Source organism: Leguminivora glycinivorella, chromosome 19, assembly GCF_023078275.1.
Source record: "Leguminivora glycinivorella isolate SPB_JAAS2020 chromosome 19, LegGlyc_1.1, whole genome shotgun sequence".
Taxonomy (NCBI): domain Eukaryota; kingdom Metazoa; phylum Arthropoda; class Insecta; order Lepidoptera; family Tortricidae; genus Leguminivora; species Leguminivora glycinivorella.
The window spans coordinates 2,692,599-2,719,298 of record NC_062989.1 but is presented as its reverse complement, the minus strand read 5'-3'; the positions used below and the strand labels follow the sequence as shown (position 1 = coordinate 2,719,298).

General features: G+C 40.3%; 2 protein-coding genes across 9 annotated transcripts in view; both read left to right on the top strand.

The window, feature by feature from the left end:
• Positions 1-26,700, top strand: part of LOC125236310 (gustatory receptor for sugar taste 43a-like) — a 235,047-nt gene that overhangs the window by 125,208 nt on the left and 83,139 nt on the right. The window lies entirely within an intron of this gene.
• LOC125236306 (myotubularin-related protein 4) overlaps positions 1-26,700 on the top strand; it is a 79,839-nt gene that overhangs the window by 29,977 nt on the left and 23,162 nt on the right. For 7 of the 8 annotated variants that reach the window (XM_048143047.1, XM_048143048.1, XM_048143050.1 and 4 more), the window contains exons 3-6: positions 5,283-5,477; positions 17,426-17,601; positions 23,610-23,805; positions 26,506-26,645. In XM_048143047.1, the coding sequence (XP_047999004.1) occupies positions 5,283-5,477; positions 17,426-17,601; positions 23,610-23,805; positions 26,506-26,645 (707 nt within the window). Of the gene's footprint in view, positions 1-1,973; positions 2,069-5,282; positions 5,478-17,425; positions 17,602-23,609; positions 23,806-26,505; positions 26,646-26,700 lie in introns of those variants that run through there. The other variant, XM_048143053.1, reaches the window with a different exon arrangement.

Below are 26,700 nucleotides of genomic sequence, written 5' to 3'. Positions count from 1 at the left end.
GAACCGGGCTCACGCCTTGCTAGTAGAAGACTCTCCGTGTGTGATCGGAATTGCGACCTTACGCCAAACGCAGGGGTTTACGCAATGTGTGATCGGAACGGGCTTTCTCCGTACTTAGCAAGGAGCTATCTTAGGCCTAGAGTAAGGTCCTAGTTAGGAGCAGACTGGGATGTCAACTGATTTGGGATGTGTCCCGGCGGGCTTTTATACCACCCGACGGCGTGGGTGAAAGCGACGCTTCCTTCCTTCCTGCGGCGTGGCGTCACCCCGCGTGGAGGGGGTGTAACGGGAGTAACGGGACGCTGGACCCGCGCATCTGCAGTGGCCGGCCATCGCAATGTAGAAAAAATGGTGCGGTACCGTTGGAATCGGAAGGGCCGGCGGAACCTTCTACCTGCGTTACGCGTGGGAAACTTGGTCGTGCTACATTACTTAATTGGTGCCCTAAAGTGTTATTTATTATAATATTTTATTGAATACTTAGCTGCCCGCCCACGCTTCGCAAGGCTTACGAAATATGTATAAAAAAAAACTTTAGTAAGTACCTAAGCAAGCTCGGCCACATGCGCGTTTTGATAGCGTAGGCGGAGCGGTAGCGGAGCGTTAGCGGAGCGCAACGATAGCGGTGCGCCTTACGAATGCTGGCGTTGCACCCAGCGGACGCCAGCGGGAACTAACGAGCGCAGATTGCGAGCGGAATGCGCGCGCGGCGCACCGCTATCATTGCGCTCCGCTGACGCTACGCTATCAAAACGCTTTATGTGTGGCGGAGGTTAGGCCTTCTTTAAAGAATCTCTTATATTCATATAGGTACATGTATATATATCAGCAGCGCGGCTGATCCATACATCAAGCCGATTCCCACAGGCTGTAGCATGACTGAGACTGTACAGTCAACATTATCCACAATACAATATAGCTTTAAACCTTTGCGAAGAAACTTCTATATTAGGGGGGTCACTTTCCTCTGCAGCTAAGTATATACCAAAGAGGATCGAGTATTATAGAGAGATTAGAGAGTTACTTGTCAATGTAAAGTGTGTAATCATAATCACAGTGCATAGACTGCCATCTCTCGGCACAAGCTTAAAACTTTTGAACCTCAGTTTTGACAATTTGGCCCATATTGTTAGCATGCTATGTGTTAAAAAGTCAAATATTAATATTAGTGCCATCTAGTCGAGCGTTCCCCAAAGGTGTAATGCCATCTAGGCCACCGTACCTTTTTCTCTATGGCTTCGAGGTTAGTTTTTTCTTAAGACTTTATCCGTCTATACGGATTTACATATGTCTTTGGTATATAGGTACATACATTAGGGTTACGAGCTACATATTATCAATTCAATAAATAACCTCCAGGAATGTGAACTTTGACGGTAGTATCTTTATCAATATTTACCTACCTATATCTAATATAGTAGTTTATTTCTCAGCAGAACATGCGTGCGGTTATTTATAACATTTGGCAGGAAAATCACATTTATAAGTCTACATGTGATAAGAATTAAGTAATTGGCAACTTCAACTCATGGTTGAAATTGTTAGGTACTGTATATTCTTGTTATTTTATAAGCTGTAGTTTCTGGTTTAAAATTAATATTTTTATCTAGATAATATTATCTTGCTTTGATAATGTATCGTGGTAATAATCGATTTGATAATAATTTTTATTTATGAAGGGAATTCCTCGAATTCTATGAACATACATAAAAACTAGCTTCAATTTAAATGTATACGACCGATAGGTCATATCGACCTGTCAGTTGTTCGGCACAGCAAATTTTTGCATATGGCCAGCATAATATTCTGTAGCTAACTACTAATCTGTAAACCCCTTTATATTTAGTCTAAATTGTCTAAAAGAAGTAAAATTAAACACATAACTTCTATTATACTTACTACATTTACTTATAGTCTTATATCGGTAGTGCGTCCTTATCAGCTCAAGTCCCAGTTCAACTTTAAACCCCTCCCTCGACGAACGCGTACGATAATGTGACTGTATTTATTTTGTGAAATGTATGTGCCTGTGTCCAACACTTGTGTACGGTTCAGCGATCTGCTTCAGGTACAGTCAACCAGGCTACTGCAGAACCTTTTCACAATAAGCGTCACAGTGTCTTCTTTGGCAAATAAAGCACGGTGTCATTGCGACAGGGTTCTAGAGTGGCCTAGCATTGGAACTGGTTCAGTGATTTGCTTGAGATTCAGTCAACCAATTTGATTCCTAAGCCACTGTAGAACCTTTTCATAGTGAGCGTCAAAGTGTCTTCTATGGCAAATAAAGCACGGTGTCAATGCGACAGGGCTAGAGTGGATTCGAACTGGTTCCACGATCTGCTTGAGCTGATGTGGATGGAGTGTAAACTTGTAAAGGTCTTCGGCCTACTTTGAGTAGTGATATTGTTATTCATAAGTTTCATAACCTCAATTGTTGTTGTTATTTGTCTTAATCGAGTTAAGTATGGAGTCAAGCTTAGCTTTAGAAGTGTTATTTCTATCCCCATGCTGTCATGAGATTAGGACATTTACTGTACTCATATTTAAAGTCACACACAGGTCGAACGCGATTAATTAACATTATTCTATCTTCGGACCAGGGCGCGGATGTTGTGAGTGCTGTGTGTCGTGCGGTGGGAAATAAACAATAACTAAAAGCGGGTAGATTATATTTATTTGTCTACCCCGAACATTTATATAAATTAATATCGGGTAGTTTTGTGTTGTTTACATCTCCGGTGACACTTTGCTGGGACGTCAGTCTTCCGCGACCACGGCCAGTGCAACCTGGCCGAAACGTTGGGAAAAAAGGTAAAAATAATGTTAATTAATCGCGTTCGACCTGTGTGTGACTTTAAATATGTGTACAAAGCGCGAGAACTTAAAGTGTTATATTTACTGTACTGTAAAGTAAGTTCAGACTTAGGTATCAAAATTGAATTGGTATGACGTTTATCCTACCATTGACTTTCTGATCTGAGTTTGTTTGAGCCTTTCTATAAACTCAGATACTGTAACGAGGTTCTAGTGTGTACGCATGTTACAGTTCGGGCTCGCGACGTCGCCGGATCCAGTACCCCGAGCGTACTCATTTAGCGAGCCGTAACTGTAACCGAACAGATACAGTAATGAGGTCTAGTGTGTACGCGTGTTACAGTTCAGGCTCGTGACGTCGCCGGATCCATTTCCTGGAGCGTACTCATTTGTGAGCAGTAACTGTAACCAAAAAGATACAGTAACCAGGTTCTAGTGTGTACGAGAAGGCCACATCACTGTAAAATTAATGGCGAGCCGGATGTATCTGCATTTTTGGATTGTAACTCCACAATGTCGGACGAAGGTGTCTCTCGCTTGTGCAGCATATATGTATATTTATATTTATAGATGCATTACTTTATGATACCTATCGGCCACGAAGAAGGTGGATTCAGAGAATGTACCGGAAAATAAGTGATCTGCTGTAAATAATGAAAAATAAAAAAAATTGTAACCATTATAAAAAATCACTCGAATGAGTACAACCGATTTCGAATATTTAATAAATTTAGGAGTCTACAGGACACTATTCTCCATTTCTCCCTGTAGGAGTCTATCAATAAAAGCTATTAAATTTCTCCTCTGACCATTCACTCATGATGAAAAGTTTGACGTTCGCAGCGGATTGTTACAACCTCTCTTCTCGACGTCCACGAGCGCACTGCGAGCGCCCTTTGATTCGCGGCAAAAACCGACAATTATCGGCTCGCTGTGAGCCGCTCGTGTTGCGTTCGTTGCAGGCTCGTGAACCACGTACACACTATGTTTTTGGTTACAGTAACGGTTACGGTTACATGCAATGTTACAGGTTCTGAAATGAGTACGTTGTAAACATTGGTTCGCTGCGAGCAGCAACGCGCACCGCTCGCAGGAGGTTCGCGAACCATGTACACACTATGGTTTTGGTTACAATAACGGTTACGGTTACCTGTAACGTTACAGGTTCGGAAATGAGTACGTTGTAAACATCGGCTCGCTGCGAGCAGTAACGCGTACCGCTCGCAGGAGGTTTGCGAACCACGTACACACTATGTTTTTTGGTAACAGGTCATGCAACGGTTATAGTTACAGCTCGCTAGTGAGTACCCGGCTTTACAATTCTTAGAACTTGAAGATTTCCGTTTCTCGCAAAAAGGACATTAGTCTTCGCACTAGCTTTTCTTCTTATCGTAAAAAGTAGATTTGCTGCGAAGTAGTTTTCTCCCTTCAACCCATTTTTTAGTACTTAAATAGAAGAAATTTAATCTTACTGTGGATGGTAGCTTGAATAAATGCACTAAATTAGAGAAGTCAATAAATATATAACTCTCGGGTAATGTTTCTAATAAATTCGACATTAGATAATTGGAATCAACAACCCTATCATAGATCATGGTTCTTTTCACAATTAATCGAATCGAACATTGTTGAATAGGGGTCATATTATATTAGTACCTAAGCTCATTAGCTTAGTTATCATAGTAGGTACAAACAAGAAATATAATTAAATAATGTAGATACATATTCTGTGATCCAGGTCTCTTTAAAGCAAGAGTAAATAGGTATCTCATAGGTAAGCGTGCTCCACCGTAGACCGCATCATCACTTATTACCATCAGGTGTGATCGTGGTCAAACGTCTACCTCTATTCATACTAAAAAAAACACAAGCAGCTATAAAATTCAAAGGCGCACCATTTCTTCCTAACTTTAGTTTTATCTACTTGACCTTAAATTCGTTAGCACTTGTTTGTTCCGGTTGACCCTATTTTGTATCATTGTTTGCTAAGCTACGCTGGTAAAAATCCAAATAGTACAGCGTATACAATTATCCAATGTAAACATCTGCGGACCCTCGTGAGCATGTTCTCATAATCCAGCACTGTCCTATTAGCAAACACAACGGTAACACTGCAAGCTTGTTTACCCTTGACAATTACAAAATCGAATATGTCTAGAACCTTAGGATATCTTTATATACGACTGAACAATTATAACTAAATGTAAAATGTAAATTATAATCTTGGCTGGCGCGTTAACCCCAAAATGAGGTTTGGCCTCCCAACACAAGAGCACACCATGCCACCACTATACTCAGACTTGAGCGGTATCGCGCCATTCGCGCCGGCTTTTGCCGAAGAAGAGCTCACGGAGGTCTACTCTATCCGCCTAACGATATTTCGGGTGACCACTTCCGGTAGGCCCAATAATTATACCATAGGTACGAATAAACATCGTAAACTAACATTCATTTGTTTTTGTCCACAGGTGTCATCGTCGTCGTCTCGCGCGATGAGCGAGCGCGACCGGGAGCGCGATCGGGAGCGCTGGGGCGCCCCGCCGCAGCCCGAGCCGCCGCCGCACCGCGTGCGCGCCGCGGACCTGTACCCGCGGCTGCGGACCCACTGCGACGAGCCTGGCTTAGACGTGCCCTTCACACCAATATGTGGAGAGTTTGTCCAGGTGAGTCATGTGGTCCTGGTGTTTGAGACGCTGTGGCATCTCGTGTGGGTCGCAGATGACGCAGATTACCCACTGCGACGAGCCTGGCTTAGATGTGCCCTTCACGCCAATATGTGGACAGTTTGTCCAGGTGAGTCATGTGGTCATGGTGTGTTTGAGACGCTGTGGCACCGCGTGTGGGCCACAGATCTGTACCCTCGGTTGCGGACCCATTGCAACGAGTCTGGTTTAGATGTGTCGTTTACTCCGATATGTGGGGAGTTTGTCCCAGTGAGGCATGCGGTGCTGGTGTCTTGGTAGTACCGCGGACCTGTACCCACCGCGTGCGTGCTGCGATGCGTGCAGACGAGATCATGTAGTCCTATTGTGTCTTAGTGCGCTGATGCTGTTGCTGCCTGGACCATGTCAGATTTGCAGCAGTTTTTTTAGAGTGTGAATCCTTTAATAGATTGATGAGATGTTTTGACAAACCTCTACCCTCTCTCCACTGCTCAACTTTGATCTGTTAAACTCAACTTAGCTTTCGAACTAATATAAATTGCAACCCTACCGACGCGACGTACCGTAACATAAATATGAGCTAGATTACGGTGCACTTTGGCTGCGCAGCTTCTATCTAATCAAACTTGCTCGAATAAAACTTTTCTTATTTGATATACGGCTTAACATTTTGTTGATACGTTAAGCCCCATTTAGATGGTACGAGTTTCTCGCCTCGAACGTACGATTATCGAAGTACGAGAAAAAATATCGTATCATGTAAACTATGCGTACGATATCGCACGAGAGGGGGCGATAATCGCCTCGCCTTTGATATTTGTATGTCTCCGTGTAAACAAAACTCATATGCGAGAATCGTATACGAGTTTATAAGCTACTCAGTCGAAATGAATTCAGTATAGAAATCATGTAAAACATGGTGTTTTTTTATTTATAGCTAAGTAGGTACCTCTCAGTAACTACTACCAAAAATGGATTCGGCTTATTAATATTATAAAGTTAATGTTTACAGCTGTTGTTTACCCATATACCTATACCTATGGGGCAAAATGCTTACTATCATTTAAAATGTTATCTATATTCTATGTTCAATAATATCCTAAACATATTCGCAACCAAGATTTTATTGGCTAGGTAACGATACGGGCGAATTAAATCTTTTCCCTATTGTATATATTATTGAGACCGTCATAAATCATTTATACTGTTTTCAATATTATTGGGTAGGTACTATTCAACTTAAATTCAAATAAACCCAAGGTAAATTTACCCCACATTATAAAAAAGCATGTAACATATCTGTTTATAACTAATTAATTAGCAATTAAGCACGCAAGTTGACAGGCAAAACTCGTATGAAAATCGGTTCGCTCCGATTCGTGCGATAATCGCACGTTCGAGAAAAAATGTCATACGAGAACCGGTTTAGACGAGTCGATAAATGCTACGGAAATATCTCCCGAAAATTCTACTCTCCGTCTAAACTGTTTCGCCTGGCGATAATCGCCTGGCGAGTCTCGTATACGATACTCGTATACAAGTTTTTATTTCTCGTACGAATGTAATCGTTTTCGTACGATACTCGCCAGGCGATTATCGCATACGATAATGTCATACGAGTTTCTCGACCAAGACGGGCGAGAAACTCGTACCATCTAAATGGGGTTTAACGTTTATTGCCAAACGTTAAATAGTTACTATAATGATTCACTGTGGCGAACTTTAAAGAGTCTATGGGTAACCTTTACTGGAGATAAATTAAATTTTAAATGTCCGATATTAACTCTGTATTTAATCCGACTTTATATGATCAGAAGGTTACAATTATAAGTACACAAAACTATGTGAGGGCCAGGCGGTGCCGCGGTACGACTACTAGTTTGTGTGCGCGCTGTATGCCTCGCGCTCAGTGACTGACTGACTGTTAGCTAAAGCTCCAAAGTAATAAGTTCATATTTGCTGACTCTAATGCATGCGTCACCGCCGTGCCCCTACATCATTCCCCCCTTTTCTTTTTTTCAAAAAGAAAAGAAAAGGTCCAAATTAATACAACATCATACAAAAAATAATCAAAGCTAATAATAGCCAAGTATTTGCTAACAATGTAACACAAACCTTACAGTGCTAAAGGTTCAAGGAACGCTTACCAAGCTAACGTTCATATGGTAAACAAGAGTTGCGAAATCATATCCGCTCTAGTTACATTACATTACATTACACAAACACTGTTTCATTTATAATAACATACATCTAGTTCTGAGAACTTAAAACTTAATAACACAAGCTAAACATGTTTCTTCACATAATGACACTTATTGTTAATACACTTGTTGTGGGTTAGCAGGAACAGTATGGACTTTGATCGCTGTGGGTGGTATGTTCTCCACAGTTCTCTGTACCCACGATCTTGCACATTGCTTACATTTCGTTCTTACAATGTAACATATTGCCAAAAACAAAATTATTCCCAAAACGATGAGTCCAATTCCGACATAATTTAGTTTTGACTCCACTTGATTAGACAAATTTTTTACTTTTGCTATAGCTATAGCATTGTGTGAGTTACTATCGTCCTGCTTTCATTGAGATAATCCCATTGTTAAACAATTGAAATATTATATAAACTGGCAAACTAATTTGATACTCTAACGTCTGATACGTTTCGAGATGAATTTGGATTTAATACATGTATTTAAAAAAAAACATCTGTTTAAATATGCTACAACAATCATGAATCAGTATATTACTACTTATGACATATCACGTACCACCTTGATACGCATTCTTAGCAATTAAACATCGTCACAGTACCTATGCGACCTGCCGTACATTAACTCTAAACTAAGTTGCGGAACTCTTATATAGAGTCCGACTTGAAACTGAAAAAACTTTAGCGATAAGTAATTATGTTTGAATGTAGTCATCCACCCGGTGGAGTGACTAACGTCCTACTTTAGGGGATTTCCATCCCCAGGGTCCAGTCTCCATCCAGGAGATACTAAGTTAAAAGACAAATGTAGTGGACCCGGGTTTCCTGAATTTAGGAAAACCTGGATTAAGAAATGATCACTTGCGGGAAACCCTCCGCGCAAGTAACTTTACTCCTTAGCTCTCAACATACATATTCTTAAAGTCATTGTACTCCCATATATTGACTGTGGTACTACCTGTATGTGACAACTATCCATCAAGCAAAAATCTAACTGGCCTATTTATAACTCGCCCGCTCCGCGTGGTACGAGTCACAGGTGTCGGCGTTTGTTGCACTAAAGGCTGTTTAGGCTCATTTGTGCTCAAACCTGTATTACTATTACCTGTCTTTTCAGAGGAACTTTCTACTTCTGGCTGTTCATTTAACAAAAATGCTGGTTTTAACCTATCTATGGATATCTCTACTTGTCTGTTAGGTAACTGAATTTTATAAGTCTTAGGCCTTCTATTCAAAACTAAATATGGTCCGTCATAATTAGGAGTAAGCGGTTTACGTACCATATCATTCCTTACAAAAACATGAGAACATGACTCTAACTCTTTATGCACAAATAATTTTCTTGAATCGCTATTCGCTCGTGACGCGGGACGTAGACTGTCAACTACAGATCTAAGTCTTTCTACATATGAAAATGGGTCGTCGGAACTTTTTGTGTTTGAACGTAAAAATCACCCGGTAATCTCAATACATGACCGTATAGCATCTCAGCTGCACTTACCTCATTGTCTGACCTGCACGCTGCTCGGAGTCCTAGTAGAACCGTTGGAAGCTCGTCCGTCCAGGATGCGTTGTCTGCTAACCTGGCTGTTAGAGCACTTTTAGCTACCCGATGCCAACGTTCGACGATCCCGTTGCTCTGAGGGTGATAAGGCGTTGTACGTACCTTCTGAACGCCTAGAAATTTCATCAAACCCCTAAATAGATCGCTTTCAAATTGTCTACCTTGATCCGTTGTAATTAAACTTGGACAACCGAATCTACAAATCCAATTTTCATAAATAACTTTAGATACTGTTTCCGCTGTCATGTCAACAATTGGTATGGCTTCCGGCCATCTAGTGCGACGATCTATCATAGTAACTATGTACCTAAAACCTTGAGCTGTCGTGGGTAAAGGTCCCACGATGTCCACATGAATATGCTTAAACCTTTCCGCGTCCTGAAATTTACCTAACTTCGATATCGTGTGCCTATTTACCTTTGCCCTTTGGCACTGTACGCACGCCCTTGCCCATGTGCCTACATCTTTGTTCATGCCTGGCCAAAAATATCTTTGGGCTACCATCTTACGCGTGGTCCTAATCCCAGGATGACTAACGTTATGTACTGACTCGAACGCTATCTTCCTGAATTGTTCTGGTAAATACGGTCGAGCCACGTCACCTGATATCTCGCAATATAACTTTACGTTTGAATTTGGCATGCCTAACAATTTATACTTTGTTCTATCTGTTGTAAACAGGTCCGCGAACTGCTTATCTGCTTCCTGTGCTTGCGCAATTTCTTCGAAATCGCTTGCTACAGGGCACGCTATTGTTTCTACACGTGATAGCGCGTCAGCAACTATATTCTGAGAGCCGCTAATGTGTTCTATTTCGCTCGTAAATTCGCTTATAAACATTAGCTGTCTCGCTCGCCTAGGTGTTTCTTTCGCTGAGCCTACTTTTGTTAACGCTGCCGTGAGGGGCTTATGGTCCGTATACACTATCAACCTCCGGCCTTCTACCATGTTTCTAAAATGTACTATAGCCATGTATATTGCAGTCAATTCCCTATCATATGTACTGTACTTTTTCTGAGCCTCTGAAAATGCTTTTGAGAAATACCCAAGGGGTCTCCAAACGTTATTCGTGCGTTGCTGTAGCACGCCACCTGCACAAGTTCCAGACGCGTCGGTCATAAGAGCTAGTGGAACGTCCGGTACCGGAAATGACAATGTAACGGCGCTTTTAAGGCTTTCCTTACACTGCTCGAACGCGGTCTCTGCCTCGGCGTCCCACTCAATTTTCGTCTGATCTTTTTTTTTCGAGTTGTGCAAAAACTTATTTAAATTATTCTGTATCTCCGCGGCTTTACCTAGATGTGCTCTATAAAAGTTAACCATTCCTAAGAAACGCCTAAGTTGCTCAACGGTCTCGGGTCTCGGATAGTTAATAATAGCCTTTACTTTGTCGTCGCGTGGTCGTAATCCGTTTTCTGAAACTGTATAACCTAAAAAATCTACCTGCGATAATCCAAACTGACATTTACTCAAATTAATCGTTAAACCGACTTTTTCGAAACGCTCAAAAATTTTTGCAAGATGTTCCCTATGCACACTATCGTTCTCTGAAGCTACTATTATATCATCTATGTAACAAAATAATGAAGACTTTGCGCCTAGGTTATCAGTGATCGCCTCGATGTCCTGTAATTCAGCGTTCATGAAACGCTGAAACGTTTGTGCTGCGTTACGTAATCCAAAACATAACCTTGGGAACTCAAATAATCCGAAAGGCGTAATTATTGCCGTTTTCTCGATGTCTTCAGGTGCGACTTCTATGGCATGATATGCTCGATTGATATCTAAAGTGGAAAATAGTGACTTACCCGATAATCCGTACGTGAAGTCTTGTAACCTGGGAATCGGGTACCTGTCCGGCTTCGTGACAGCGTTTAGCCTCCTATAGTCTCCGCACGGTCTGATCTGCCCGTCCTTCTTCGGAACTATGTGTAGAGGGCTGGCCCAAGGACTCTTACTCGGCCTGCAAATACCTAAAGCTTGCATGTTACGAAATTCCTGCTTTGCCTGCTCATATCTATCTCGCGGTAACGGCCTAGCTCGCGCATATACCGGAGGACCTGATGTCTCTATGTAGTGCTTTACACTGTGTTTAGCAGGTTCTTTAAACGATACGGGGTTTGCTACGTCCATGTAACGCATCAAGATGTCACGGTATGGGTTATCATCCCGAATACATTTTATGGACACATGTTCACAATGCTCAATAGACCCTACGCATCTAAAGTTTGTCACTTTATCAACTAATATTCTACTGTCCAAATCTACCATTAACTTATGAGTCCTTAAGAAATCTGCACCGATGATGGCTCGAGTCACGTCACACAATATAAATGTCCACCGAAACGCTCTCCGCAGTCCTAAATTGAGCTCTAGCGACACTGTACCGAAAGTTTTAATTTCTGTGTTATTAGCTGCGTACAATTTTAAACCACACTCGCGACGCACTGTGGCACTGAATCTACTAGCTGGTACGATGGATACGTCTGCTCCGGTGTCTACGAGAAAATTAATACCACTATTGAAGTCTAAAACACACAAGCGGTGGCTTTCCGATCTCGGCTCCACGCACCCCCCAGCCGCTCCAGGGTGCACCGCGTCTAGTTTCCCTGCGGTGGCTGCCAGCTGAACGCGGTCGGCGGCTCCGCGCCTGCCGACTGCTGCTGCCAGGTATATGCTGTCGGCGGCGCTACGCCTGCCGACGGCTGCTGCCTGCCCCAGGCACACGGCTGGGTACAGCTCCGTGCATTTTCCCGGAACTTGAAGTGGTATCTACACAACCAATTCGGATTCCTGTTTGTGCCGCGCGACCTTGAACGCGACCGGTTCCTGTTCCGACGGAAATCTCTCGTCGGAGGCCTTGACCTGAGTTCGTTCACTTCAGTCCTAAGTTGCCTTATTTCCAAAGCCATATCTCGGAATCCACTTATCAGGTCAGTATTTATCGCCGTGGTCAACTGGCTCTCCGGGGTTGCTACAGCTGCTATCACCCCCGAGCCCATGGACTCCTGCACCTTGTCGGCCATCGCTGCCAGCTCCTCCAACTTTGCGCTCTCTGGTACCATTGCGAGGAGCGCCCTCGATGCTGTCGGGAGTCTCTGCAACCATAACCTCCGGACAGTCTCTTCTGCGACGTTAGCGTCTCTGGCCGCTTCAGCCATTCTTCTGTAAAGCTGCGACGGCTTCTGTTCCCCTAAGTCCATTTCTTTCACTAGCTTGTTAAACTGCCGGTCGGCGCTTTCCTGAAACGCCTTGATGAGCCTAGCTTTCAGGGTGTCGTAATTCCTTTCCGTATTATCTAATATGTCTCCTATCGTGGTCAGCTCTTCTCGGCCTAATTTGCCCACTACCAGGTCGAACTTTGCCTCTTTGGACATCTTCTGGGGACCCACGATCGCCTCGAACTGGTTGAACCATTGCTTAGGCATATCTTTCCAGAAAGGATACACTGACACTGTAATCGCGGCTAGTTCACTCTCCATGGTCGCTGTTTTCTGTTCCGTTGTCCCTGTAGGCTGCTGTTCCAACCTCTCGGCGCTGGATGCTGGACGCTCTAGCGGTACCTGTACTTGCACGGTCACTGGCACTGGCACGCCCGCTAGAACTGGCACGCCCACTGGTCTGGATCCTTGATCGCTCATTTACGCACTTGTCACTGCACGGAATGTCACTTTCATTCACAAAAGTCCTCACAACTTCGCAGCCCGCCTGGCTCCTCTGACTTAAATGATGTTCACCACACCGGTTTAAAGATCACGTCGGGGTCACCACTTTAACGTTTATTGCCAAACGTTAAATAGTTACTATAATGATTCACTGTGGCAAACTTTAAAGAGTCTATGGGTAACCTTTACTGGAGATAAATTAAACTTTAAATGTCCGATATTAACTCTGTATTTAATCCGACTTTATATGATCAGAAGGTTACAATTGGATGCTGATAAGCAATAATGTGTCAACCCACACGCCAACCATTTTGAGAAAATGGCGTCTAAAGATTTTTTCTCATTTTTTTGTGTTTCTCTTAAAAAAAATTGTTTTTATATAGATTGTTGTGTTTTTCAGCTATAATACGTTCAGTAGTAGTGATTATTGTAGCTTAATTTCAAAACAAACTTCAATTTGACGAAATAATGGCCTTTTCTTTTATTGCGAATTGTTCGACGACGTCAAACTTTTTCAAGACTGTGTTATGATACTTAACCCACTTTTGCTAATTGTTTAAAAATATCTATGAGTCTTAAATAAACATGTTAAAGCACATAAATTGTTGTTGTAAAATACTCTACCTATGCATATTTTTAACTTTATAAGTGTTAAGTAACATATCAGTCATGGTCACTTATGTTATTAGGTATGTAGGAATCAATACATTATTTATTTATCAAACCTTTTAATGAGTTTTCTACTCCCGAACTGTTATTCGTCATTTACAGGATTGTGCGTATCGAAAAAACTGAAAACGCATTGTTTGGTTCTGTAATCATGGCAACGCATTGCATTAACGATACTGCGTGCGTGCGCGGGAAGGCTTTGGGCAGCTGAGCTGACAGTGCAAACCTTTGCAATACAGGAAACAGTGTGAATTTCGCGAGAATTATTAAAAAAAACTATTGAAAACTAAGTGCATGGTCGTTGTAAAAGTATTGTATGCAATGGTGTTTAACTGACTCCAAAATACTCGTGGAAAGTACGCCACTCATATTTCTTGACCTCCTTTAAACGCCTGTTGAATAAAATACTATAAATTAACTATTAGAGTAATGATCATTTCTAGACACATATTTAAATTATCTATGCTTTTTCAACAAAAAATCGTTACAAAAACCAAATAATCATCTTTAAAAAAAATAAACTACTTATCTAAAATATACAACAAAATATTTTTTTACGCTAAGAAATAGACTAAGTCATTTAAATTATGAATAACTCATGACCTGTACAAGAACAAAACATAAAATATCTTTAACAAAATAATAAACTACCATTCAGTAAGTATTCAAAATCAAACAATATTTTTATGCATACATTAACACGTCTTAATGTAATTAGTAATTATAAAAAAATAGTAGCTTATATTAGATTTTTATATAAACACGTACTTGTAAAAAATGTTTGCAAATTATAATAACGAATATGTATATTCATGACTTAAAATGTTCAATTTCGTACTGAATTTACCATTCATGTGCAAAAATATACTAATGGACTAAGTCATAACTTATTCAAACATAAATTAATATGAACAGTTATATTTTACAATATAGCGTCATGGTACTTACACCAAAAACGAACAATTTATGACCCGAATATAATTTAACAATAATGACTTATGTTTTATAACACGGGCCGTAGCATAAAACAACGAATAAAATATCATTTTGCAATAATCATTCAAGTCTCATAGTGGGTAACTATGTCATTTTTTGCGTTTTGCAAGAATGAGTCAAGTGTAAAAAAATCGTTGAGTCAACCCTCATAACACATTATTGTAATTTAAATATGTCTTCTGCCAATTACTATAATAAGTTAAGGTTCTTGACACATTAATGCAAAACAGGCAACACACGATAAAGGATTTGTGTTAACCTATTTTTTTACTTTTGGGATAGTGAAAATTTTCAAAATGAAAAGGTCATTTTTGCAAATAGAAGTTTAAAAATCCAGCTATAACATGGCATTAAAATCTCATTTTTTTAGTTTTTGTGGGTTGACACATTATTGCTTATCACCATCCAATTATAAGTACACAAAACTATGTGAGGGCCAGGCGGTGCCGCGGTACGACTACTAGTTTGTGTGCGCGCTGTATGCCTCGCGCTCAGTGACTGACTGACTGTTAGCTAAAGCTCCAAAGTAATAAGTTCATATTTGCTGACTCTAATGCATGCGTCACCGCCGTGCCCCTACATCATTCCCCCCCTTTTCTTTTTTTCTCCTTAAGAACTAGCTAGACTCCTGTTGATTTATATAATTTATATTGTAGTAAAAACCGATAACTGTCAGAAATAGGCAAGTTCGTATGTTTTTATCATTTGAGATTTTTAATCAATATGAAGAATGGCTAAACTTTTTTGGTTGGATTTTACCATACAAATTATTAGATAAATATTTAATTAAGGGGGCAATTTTATCCCCTAATTCCAAGCATACCAGTAAAATGCGTACGGAATTAATGAAGCCAAAATGATAATATTGTTAATCATACTTCGATTAACGCAAAATGAAAATAAAATGTATCGAGATGACAGGCGCTACAAATGTATCTGTATCGATTTTTTACTAACGATTTTCATACTGGCTGTAGCCACCATGACTGTTGTTACAGCCTAGGTACTTCTTCGCAGACAGATGTCGATCGTATAAATTAGAAAACACCTTACATTTGGCCAGCGCAAACATTCTTCGGGTATCGCACCGCGTGAAATCGTGCCCCGGCAATTTAATATAAGTTAACTCTCACGATTTCTACCAGGTGTTGGTTTTAGTAGGAATTTGTTCCGGTGTCTAGACCGGTACACCCTTTCTCCATGTTTGGGGCGAAGTTCTTCAAAAACATCTACGTTTCTGAGACAAAGCCTTGTCGGTATCGGTAGCAATAGCAACCTTTGTCATCGACAGAGATACCTACTTTTATGGTGAAAATTCATCAAAATAACATCGAATAACTATGGTACCACAGATTTCATATACCTACCTAGTCTTGTCTATGGTACCTACCTTGTCTATGGTATAGATACCTATACCATAGATCGGGCAATAGATGCGTTTGCCTTAGCGTGTTAAGGGTGCGCGCCCACGGGGGCAACAGTTGCTCGGCGACTTTCGTATTTGTATGAAAAGTTGGGTCGCCTTCGTGTGCGCACTTTCATACTAGGCCATGGTCGCGACAAAAAAGTCGCCGGCAACAGTTGCCCGTGTGCGCGCTCTCTAAACGAACTCAGTCAAAACGACTAAGTTGTCCGTGTTTCACAAGTTACAGATTGCAGCATTCGAGCGTCAAGTTTTGTAGGTTGAAGTCAACAAAAACATAAAAATGATGGTTCGTTACCAGATTGCAACAACACAAAAATTATGAACACTCGAGGGTCTGAGACAAAATGTGGCACACTCGGCCCCTACACAAACAGTTGTACTTATTGCTTCTATCTAAATATAGTTCTGTGTTTGCCACCATGGCTCTAATTTCTAACTCAATCAAAAACACTACAAGCGCTAATCATATCCAACTTAAACCAAATAAATGTCCAAAGTCTACACTGAACATGCCTTTCAAATGTGCATAACGATTAGCATATGCATCGATTGAAACTATCGTTAACGTTAAACTAATCATCATCGTCGGCCTTCAAGTCTCTAACACACTATTCAAGCAGTGTCAGGTAGGGCAACAACGTTTTTCGTGGCTGTGTAAGCCAATACGGGAGCGGCAAACACGACCACAACTCTGGCAGGTGTAGTTTACCCGTGGCGAAGAGGTATCGCGCTGATAACGCTTGGCTCGCTTACTTGCGAGTGACGCAAACCAAGCATTGTCGTGGATTGTGCGTCCATCGAACATACTTACACCTTATTACAACTACATAAGGGTAAATGATTCGCTAGTTATCAAGTTATCATATGTAAATTGATAGATAAGTTAGTCCAGCAAATGGACTGTAAGGTCGTCGGGTCGGATGCACCGGGGTGAATGAACGTGACGTTTGATAGTCTAGTGAGTAGTCAATGGCTCCTAGTCCATGTTTGTTTACTTGGCTTAATTGTTTGCTGTTTAAATGTACTTACTAATAAAATTTCGCATAATTATGTTAGTCTCTTCACACAGTCACTAATTTCGTTTTCTTTCGACTCCATAATTGCCAAGAGTCGCACTGAAGTTGGTGGGAAGGAAGGGATATCACATGACAGGCCCATACTTACGACAATCATAGCTCACTGATAGGTGATGTTACATCGTTTTAATAAGACACAAGTTATCTTTTAATAGCGTGGCCAATTCACTTTAGCTGCCAACTATAGACTCCGTCTACGCTAAATTTACATCTACTTGGCAGTTGGCAGCAATTAATGACGGCGCCACTTGACGTAGAACTTGGCGTGCAGACTTAGCGTAGATTTAATCTAGTTACGAGTTTGTACTAAGGCATCATAACTAACAAGTGCTTATGTTTCCAGTGGGTTGGACGCACGGCAGACGGCGGCACCATCGCGATGTCCAACTATCGCCTACACGCTCAACCGAGGCGGCGGAGCGGACCTGGGGCTTCGGTGCCACTGAGACTTATCGACGCAGTGGAAATTAAAGATCTGCTGTGCCTAATTGTACAATGCAAGCACGGCCGACAGCTTCAGTAAGTACCACTGTCTTTTATAATTCCCTAGTAATACGTAGGGCTTGTGATATACGTGTTACACGCGGAACCGTAGCTACGTAGCCTTAGCACCGGCGGTGCTAAGATCCCGTACTACACGGTCACGTCAAAGATACGTATCCGTTTCTGGATTCGGCTACGTTCCCGCGAATCTCGGCTTCGGCTCCTCTCCGCTCGGTTGTTGAAAGAGAGCTTGTAAGTGTCGAACGGACCCTTCGCATTATGTGTTATACTCGTGGTCTTTGCATTTATTTGATTCCACATGTTTTTTTAAGTAATTACATATTGGTATTATTCTGTTCTCTGATAACCAGACATTATGAGTGTGTACAAAAAAAACCAGAGGTGGTATTGGTGGGATTTTTGAATCTCACCGGTGCCTTGTTTTGTATGCAGCCGATGACTATTTAGTACGAAATAAGCCACCCGATGAGAATCAAAAATCGCACCTCAGGTAGGTACTAGCTACTTGGCGATGTCGATGAATATGAAAGTCCATCCAAATAAATATATTAATATCTCTAATTAATATTTACTCCCTAGTAAGAAATGCTACAGGTAGACCAATGCAACAATTTAAAAGTATTTTAAGTGAAATAATAATATACACTGTTGTTCATAAATATTATTACTGTCTGGACAACCGTCTTTCGTCGGTGAAAATACTAAGAAATAGTTGCACGTGCAGATAAAGATAACAAACAATAGTGTGCAGGCCATTGATAATAATTACCTTCAAGTAGCTTTGGGATTTACCTGTTAAGTACCATGTGTTCCTATTGTTTGTGAAGTTAAGTGAAAGCAAAAATAACAAACTATTTGACTACTTCGGATACTACCAACTATAAGACGCTGACTGTACATGTTAGATTATTTAAAAAAAGTTGATTAATTATAGTCTGTGTCATGTGAATGAAAATTAGAATTTTACCTATTTTTTTATATGTTGATTATACGCGAATTCTTTTGATATAATACACATCTTTTACAATTTGTACTGGTCTATTATTTTTGCCTCCAACATAATATTTGCATCTTATTATTTTTGATCATTCTTAAAACTTTATTTAAAATGCAAAAATATGGAAACTGAAATTAAAAACTCGCCCCTTGCATTACATTCGGGGGTCTTAGTGACACGCATAAAATCTACACTAAACGTCACGGTCACGACTGGATCCGATCTACGTATAAATAAGATACGTATCTCCGTGTACACGTAGCTACGTATCTTAATTACACGTAGCCGAATCACACGGAGCAAACGGAGCGGATCTCCGTTGCCGAGTAACACGGCAACGGAGATTCGGCTACGGGTACACGAAACACGGTCACGATCAGGAGCTCTAGTAATACGGTTCAACTCAGTAGCGGAGTGGGTCCAGTGCTTTCATAACACTGCGGCTTATGAACGCAGTTGAGATCATGTGCTGAGCATTGAATACTTGAATAACTACTCAGATTGTATGCTAGCCTGGTACAATCCTTTGACAGAAGGATGGTCGGGAAGCTTGCACTTCTTATGCCTAATCCATTATCCAAAAGTATTACGGAGCAAGCTAAAATGTGATTCTTTTTGCTTTGTTGAAACTGTAAATTTGTTATCCAACATTTGCCAACTTGTCAACCTTTTGGTAAACCCATTGACCCAGCAAATGTGGGTCTAGTCCTAAACGACCAAGCTATGTCTCGTTATGCCAGCGAAAGCCTAGCCTAGCATACCCCGCATTCCCTTGTGGCGTTATTTCCCACATAAAGCTATCGTAATCGCACAAAATTATACCCACATAGCAATCGCAGTTTTCCAAGTTAACTGCAAGGTTAATAGTATGTAAACGCCGGTATTATTGTAATAATATTTATTTGTAGGTGCTAAACGGTTTGCATTTGTATTTCACACGTAGAGTAGATCTACACTTAAAGACACAGAACACCCCACTAGAAGCCAAATGCAAGCGATATTGTTCGAGACGCAAATCACCAATCCTTGCGGGGTGAGGCGGGCGCGCACGGTGCTGCCATTGGTCGTTTCAAATAATGGCGCGCCTTTATGATTAGCAGTAGGGATGGGAATGGGACATGTCTATTATAGACAATGGTACCGGTACCAGTACTGTGGTGAATTTGTTTTGCAACAAATTATAATATTATAATTAAATTATAATAAGGCCTAGTTACCCTTCGGGTTGGAAGGTCAGATGGCAGTCGCTTTCATAAAACTAGTGCCTCCGCCAAATCTTGGTAGTAGTTTCCAAAGCGGACCCCAGGCTCCCATGAGCCGTGGCGAATGCCGATGCCGGGATAACGCAAGGAGGATGATGATTGTGATAGCATCTTAATAAAAATCATTCTAGTAACTAATAACTAAACTGTGCAATTTTACTTACGTTTACTAAGTTAAATTACCAACTAAATATTCTAAACTAATCAATGAACTAAATACCACTACAGACTCTACAGATTCTAGATAATTATTCACTATTACAAATCTGCTTTCTTTTATATTTCATAAAATGGTAGCACATGGTACGAACGGCAGTACGAAGTTCCCGCAACAGACATAAACTAACATGGCCCCATGCCTAGTCGTTTACGTGAAAGGGATAGCATATCACATTGTTAACTCGGCAAAAAGGGATGGACGCGCCTCGGCGCCGCTCAGCACAACCATATTGACCAGTATAAATGAACTCCGCGGATAATAAACAATATTCAACAAAATAATTAATTTGACTTAACTGTGGAATGTTATTCCATCTTTTTTATATGTAGAAGTGTTAGAAGACTTGCCACACCACTTTATGTTGTAAGAGACCATTGTTTGCAACCAAATTTGATTATTTAAGATTTTTTCCCGAGCGGACACGGACACTGTTAGCGGGTCGTATACTTGGGCGCTACTGATCGGTGTCGCACGCGTTCAAACTTTTATAAACCTGATTTGTCGTATGCTTGGTGACCGCGAGTCGCCCTGTAAGGGCCGTCTTGTTGTATTGGTCTGTGCTTAAAGATAATTAAAGTATGTAAACATTGACAATACTAGTATATGTTATTTGGTAAAGCAGAGCCCTCATGAACACCATAGAAATAGAACATATCATGTCATTCCTGATGATTGGTGATAGCTGTGTGATTTGTGAAAACTTGTGAATGATATTGATAAACCTATATCAAGAACGTATATTTATATTTTAAAGTACTTAATACGAGTATGTACGGGTACGGGTACGGGTCAATCGCGACATTCAATTCAACAATCTTGTACAGTGAGTCGGTGGCAAACAGATATAAGGCCCGGCTGATGGAAATCGGCCACCGCAACTTATGGACGCCTGCAACTCAAGGGGTGTCACATGCGCGTTGCCGACCCATTAGAAACTGTAGTTCATCGGGAATACTTCGACAAGGAGCTCATTCCACAGCTGGAGCGATATTTACCAAGCATTCTTGTAATTTTGTGATTTCACACTTTGAGAATAACTTTATGTTCAATGCATTGCGTGCGGTCAGATAAGGTCACTGAATAACAAGAAAGTATGTTAAGTAATCATGTTTGAGCCAATTTCACCGATAAGCCCAGTTGATATGGAAAGCATAACAACTGATATAGCGCACATGGCCGTAGCAACAGGGGCAAAAACGTTTGACACTACCTACACTATACTCACAGTTTTGTGTCCCTGGTACCGGTTAAGGATATTATTTATTTATGCTCTGCCTCCGCTTTTAGGGAATACAGGCGTGAGTTTGTGTATCTATCTATGTATGTACTTTTTATTTGTATCAAGGACCATATGATACGGGATAGACAAAGCCAAAGAAATGTATGGGCCTTTTAGGCTTAAAACTAGATAGCGCAGTTCGCAGCCTGGAAGTTGCCAAAATCATATTGTCCCTAAATATTTTTGCGTGTTTTTATTTTTTATAAGAACAAATGACAGGCTTCTTTATTTTAATATCATAATATCACGTCAATACACATTTGGAAAAAAAAAATTGTAGTCATCATCAGTGTAGTTATGATAGTATTTAATAGGTGGCGCTTAAAAAATGAGGTACGATTCTTAGTATGGAGACTGTAAATCCTATATAAATAATCCTTGATTTGTATCTAATATTTTAAGGGTCACCTGCACCACCGAAAACGGACGGTTAACTCGAGGTTAACCCGCCATTTTATATGGAACTTGAGCCCACTAACCTTAAGCTGGTGGAGCAAGTGGCTCTAACCCACCTTATAACTGTTAATAATTATTGTTTATTTACTTATTCAGTCTACGCATATAGTTCATGATTCAATAAAAATCTAAGTAGTTAGTGCTTTGTTTTTAATACTACGTCGGTGGCAAACAAGTATACGGTCCGCCTGATGGAAAGCGGTCACCGTAACCTATGGCCGCCTGCAACTCAAAGAGTGTCACATGCGCGTTGCCACCCCATTAGAAACATGTACACTCCCCTTTGCTGTGTTAAGTAAAAGTACACAGCAAAAAGGAGTTTACAAGTTCTAAGGAGGGTTTGGTTGTCGACGACTCAAAGAACAATAGACGGAACAAATTAGTTCCGTAAGTCTTCCCGTCGTCAGCACCCCGCACCCTCGTTGAGCTCTGGCAGCCTTACTCACCGAAAGTAAATCAATGTTATGTCAATGTTTATGACAACTTTACTCATACAAATTAGTCACATACAAACATACTTAGCATTCTCTGATAATCAATCCAACATGACTGTTTCGACAATACTCGTTGACCTAAATTTTCATAAAAAGTATGCATGGAGACAGATTTTCATTTAATTTTATTTGACACACCGTTGACTAAGATTTATGGACATTGCATTAGAAAGGCGTCAACGCGCAACGTTTTGTGTTATTATACGCAATAAAAAAATAATTACTAAATGATGCCAATAGCCTTTTAATTAAGCAAATTATAGTCAATTATTGACAAGAAAAAGTACAAGAGGAACTTAGAGACAGCTACGTACGACGTCATTGTTAAATAATGGATTGTTTTATCGCTTATAATTATGTTGCATCTGTATATTGTTACGATCACTTCGTCAAATCTTCTGCTGAAAATGATTTTATTTTTAAATAGAAGCTTCGATGGCTTTAATTAACTTAAGAGCGTGTGAACCAGGTCAAGGCTGTCATGAAAAGAATAATTTATTCCCTTTGTAATAAAAACATATTTATGCTCTAGTACATGTATATTACGCTCAAAGAAGATTGTTTGACAGTATACGGTTCATTTTACTTTTGACAGTTCTTAAAACTTGAACCGGAAACTGTGAAACAATAATAATTTCCCGACTAGGTATACGTAATAGGGATGTTTACTTTCAACATTTATCATAAAATGGACTATCGTGTTTTCCCCTGGACTCTTAAAAAGCTCATTTTACGAGGCCTGGCTAATAACAAATCCAAACGCATCCACAATGCGCCGTAAAGTGAATTCCCCTTTATTGCCTCTAAAGCGGGCGCCAACGACGCACAATGCATTCAGAATGCGGGGATCTCTCCGATTCTGAAACGGACGTGACTTAAATGTACATTCGTTTTGTATGTCGTTGGGAAATTTAAATTGTTAAGTTTATTTGAGTACTAATGTTAAAGTTTGTATTTTTATGTTATTTGTACACAATACACTCTTTTTGTAAAGAGTAGTATCTACCCAGTTGCTATTATTTTAAGGGTCAGTTAGTCAGTTATAAATGATTCGCTTTCCACCGACGTAATGGTGGTTAAATTACGGCAATAATAATCAGAATTAATTTGTAGCTAAATACATAAGCAAGTCAAGCAAGCAAAAATAAATTTTGCTCCATACTGAACGAAAACGCCGACGTATATTATGTATTCTTAGGCTGAATTTCATAATATTGAACTTCCAAGCAACAGAATGCAATGAAGATAAACTAATGTTCCTATCTGTGTATAAAATGTAAACATAAACTTAACAGTATATATGTTTTATTTACAGATGTACATTCACCACAGGCGACAAGTGCCTAGAATGGTGGCAGCGCCTCAGTACTGCCCTGGCTCCTATGAGCTCAGTCCAAGAAACCTTCGCCGCGGCCTACGCGGCGTGGGCCAAGGAACAACCGCCTGCCTCCGTCCATAGGGCTCTCATGAGGGCGTCTAACGCCCCGCACAGGAACTGGTTCGGACCTGAGGTGAGCCTCTTCACCATTTATAATACCCTGGTACACAAGAGAGGCGATTACTTTTTTAATTTATTAATAAATTATGAAATTAAAGTACATACCCTCTCCCTTTTGCCTCAAGGATATGCAGAAATTGCTTAGACCTTGTATCGATTATATAATATGAATGTATCTTGGTGCAATTTGTCACGAATGCAAATGCATCGCCTTATGCAAATTGAAAATATGTCATGGACACTTTTTCTTTGAGTCATTAAAATAAATAAATAAATGAATATTATAGGACATTCTTACACAGATTGACTGAGGCCCACGGTAAGCTCAAGAAGGCTTGTGTTGTGGGTACTCAGACAACGATATATATAATGAATAAATACTTATATACATAGAAAACATCCATGACTCAGGAACAAATATCTGTGCTCATCACACAAATAAATGCCCTTACCGGGATTCGAACCTGGGACCGCGGCGTTACAGGCAGGGTAGTGACCCTGCCTGTAACGCCGACCGACTGCGCCAGAAAACAAACAGTCATTGTCAGTAAACAAAAGATAAGAATTAAGTTTGCATAGTTTATTGTTATTATGCAATATAAAAGGTGACGTCTCTTATTGAATAATAATAAGCTGCGAATATATTTAAAAAAACCTGCCGCACCTATGTACACTTTCTCAGCCGCCGTTACTACTGTGTTATTTTATCATGGGGATTAGAAGCAATGTTATCGTGCTTGAAAAAATATGTTAGGTGCATTCTTACAAGCTGACCTGTGTGGTGACGGGTTAAGAATTTCACCACCCCCTTTCTTCCCGTGGGTATCGTAGAAGGCGACTATGGGATATGGGTTAAATTGTGGCGTAGGCGAGAGGCTGGCAACCTGTCACTGCAATGTCACAGTTTCGTTTTCTTTCAACCCCTTATTTGCCAAGAGTGGCACTGAAGCTTTAGTAGTTTCATGTGTTCTGCCTACCCCTTTATGGGATACAGGCGTGATTGTGTGTGTTGTCTGTTACAAGCTGTAATAATTATTATCAGAAATTAAGCGCATAGATGCAATATTTATTTATACAGGAGCGACTATTTTTTAAACGTTTCTATCGATACCCTATCGCTTACCCGTTGTTCTTGGGACAAGTGCCTATGTAGTAGAGGAGATATAGCCTTGGGGGTCATAATAATTACCACAGAATCGAAGTTTGGTTTTTTTAGTTCTTTGTGTGTGTCTTTTTGACATACTAAAAATATAGTAAAATATATTTATGCAAAATGCGTTTTTTCGACCGCCAAAAGTTGTATGAAAAATTACTATGGAAAAAAAATCCTAAAATTTAAAAATCGTCTCTGGTATCAACTTATGGGGAATTAGGCGGAAAAATTTTTATAGCGTTAATGTTTAGCAAAAATATCAATATTTTTCACTATTTTGGTAAAATAAAAAATGATAAAAATCATAAATTTGATGAAAGGAAGTAATTAAAACATAAATTTCAGCAATGTAATTTTTTTCATATGTCCCACACCATGGTAAATACGGGTACGATCCGCCTGGTGATTAGCAGTTACGGTAGCCTATGACGCCGGCCAATCTAGAGCCTCCACATGCGCGTTGCTGGCCCTTTAGGGTACCTTTCCACTAGAGATGCGCAACGTGATAGTGTTTGATATCCACCAATCATGTTCACTGTTCACAAAGCGTAGCGCTAGTAGGAACGGGTTCGACTAAGCTGATTGTGGATATCAGAAGCATCCATGACACATCTCTGGTGGAAAGGCACCCTTAACAGTCCTCAGCTAGCTCGCAGGATAACGCGCGAACGCGCATCCGCGGGAGAAAAATCCGTAGGCTACCGTAACTGCTAATCACCAGGCGGATCGTACCCGTATTTACCATGGTGTGGGACATATGAAAAAAATTACATTGCTGAAATTTATGTTTTAATTACTTTCTTTTATCAAATTTATGATTTTTATCATTTTTTATTTTACCAAAATAGTGAAAAATATTGATATTTTTGCTAAACATCAACGCTATAAAAAAATTTGCCGCCTAATTCCCCATAAGTTGATACCAGAGACGATTTTTAAATTTTAGGATTTTTTTTCCATAGTAATTTTTCATACAACTTTTGGCGGTCGAAAAAACGCATTTTGCATAAATATATTTTACTATATTTTTAGTATGTCAAAAAGACACACACAAAGAACTAAAAAAACCAAACTTCGGTTCTGTGGGAATTATTATGACCCCCCCATACAAATTCTCATTCCACTCCTCTACTAATGTACCGGAATGTTATGCTCAGATTTAATGCGCGAGTAATTTACATAACATAATTCATTTATTTACCAACGTATTTTGGTAGCACCATAACATCTGGCGCCCACTTATTTCAAATTTAAATCAGGCTAGAAATATTACAAATACCTAACATACATGTACATTTTATAAACTTTAAAAGACACTATTTAGGTGACAAAACGGCGTGGCTATTTCACTAGCTGGACTTGTTTACGGTTGTTAAACTGACTGTTTGGTTCTGGTTGACCCAGAAAATCAAGAGTACCATTGTCAGTTAAGAATTTCTTTATTATTATAAATGGGCTTACTCTTGGCCACAGACTAGCCAAGGGCAAAGACGTGGCCTACGATGGAGTGAGCTAGCCCAAAAGATGCCTGTTGATAATTAATTGCAACTCTATTTCCAGGTTGAAAGACTGGGGTTCACAACAAAAGCAGCGTGGCGAGTAACGGCTGCCAATGCTGACTACAAGCTATGCTCCTCCTACCCTCCTCTCCTGGTCGTTCCGGCGTCCATTGGTGATGAAGACCTTGACTCCGTCGCGAGGTAAGTAAGATAAACGAAACTTAGGAAGTAGACGATCTTAAGTTGTATTTTTTCT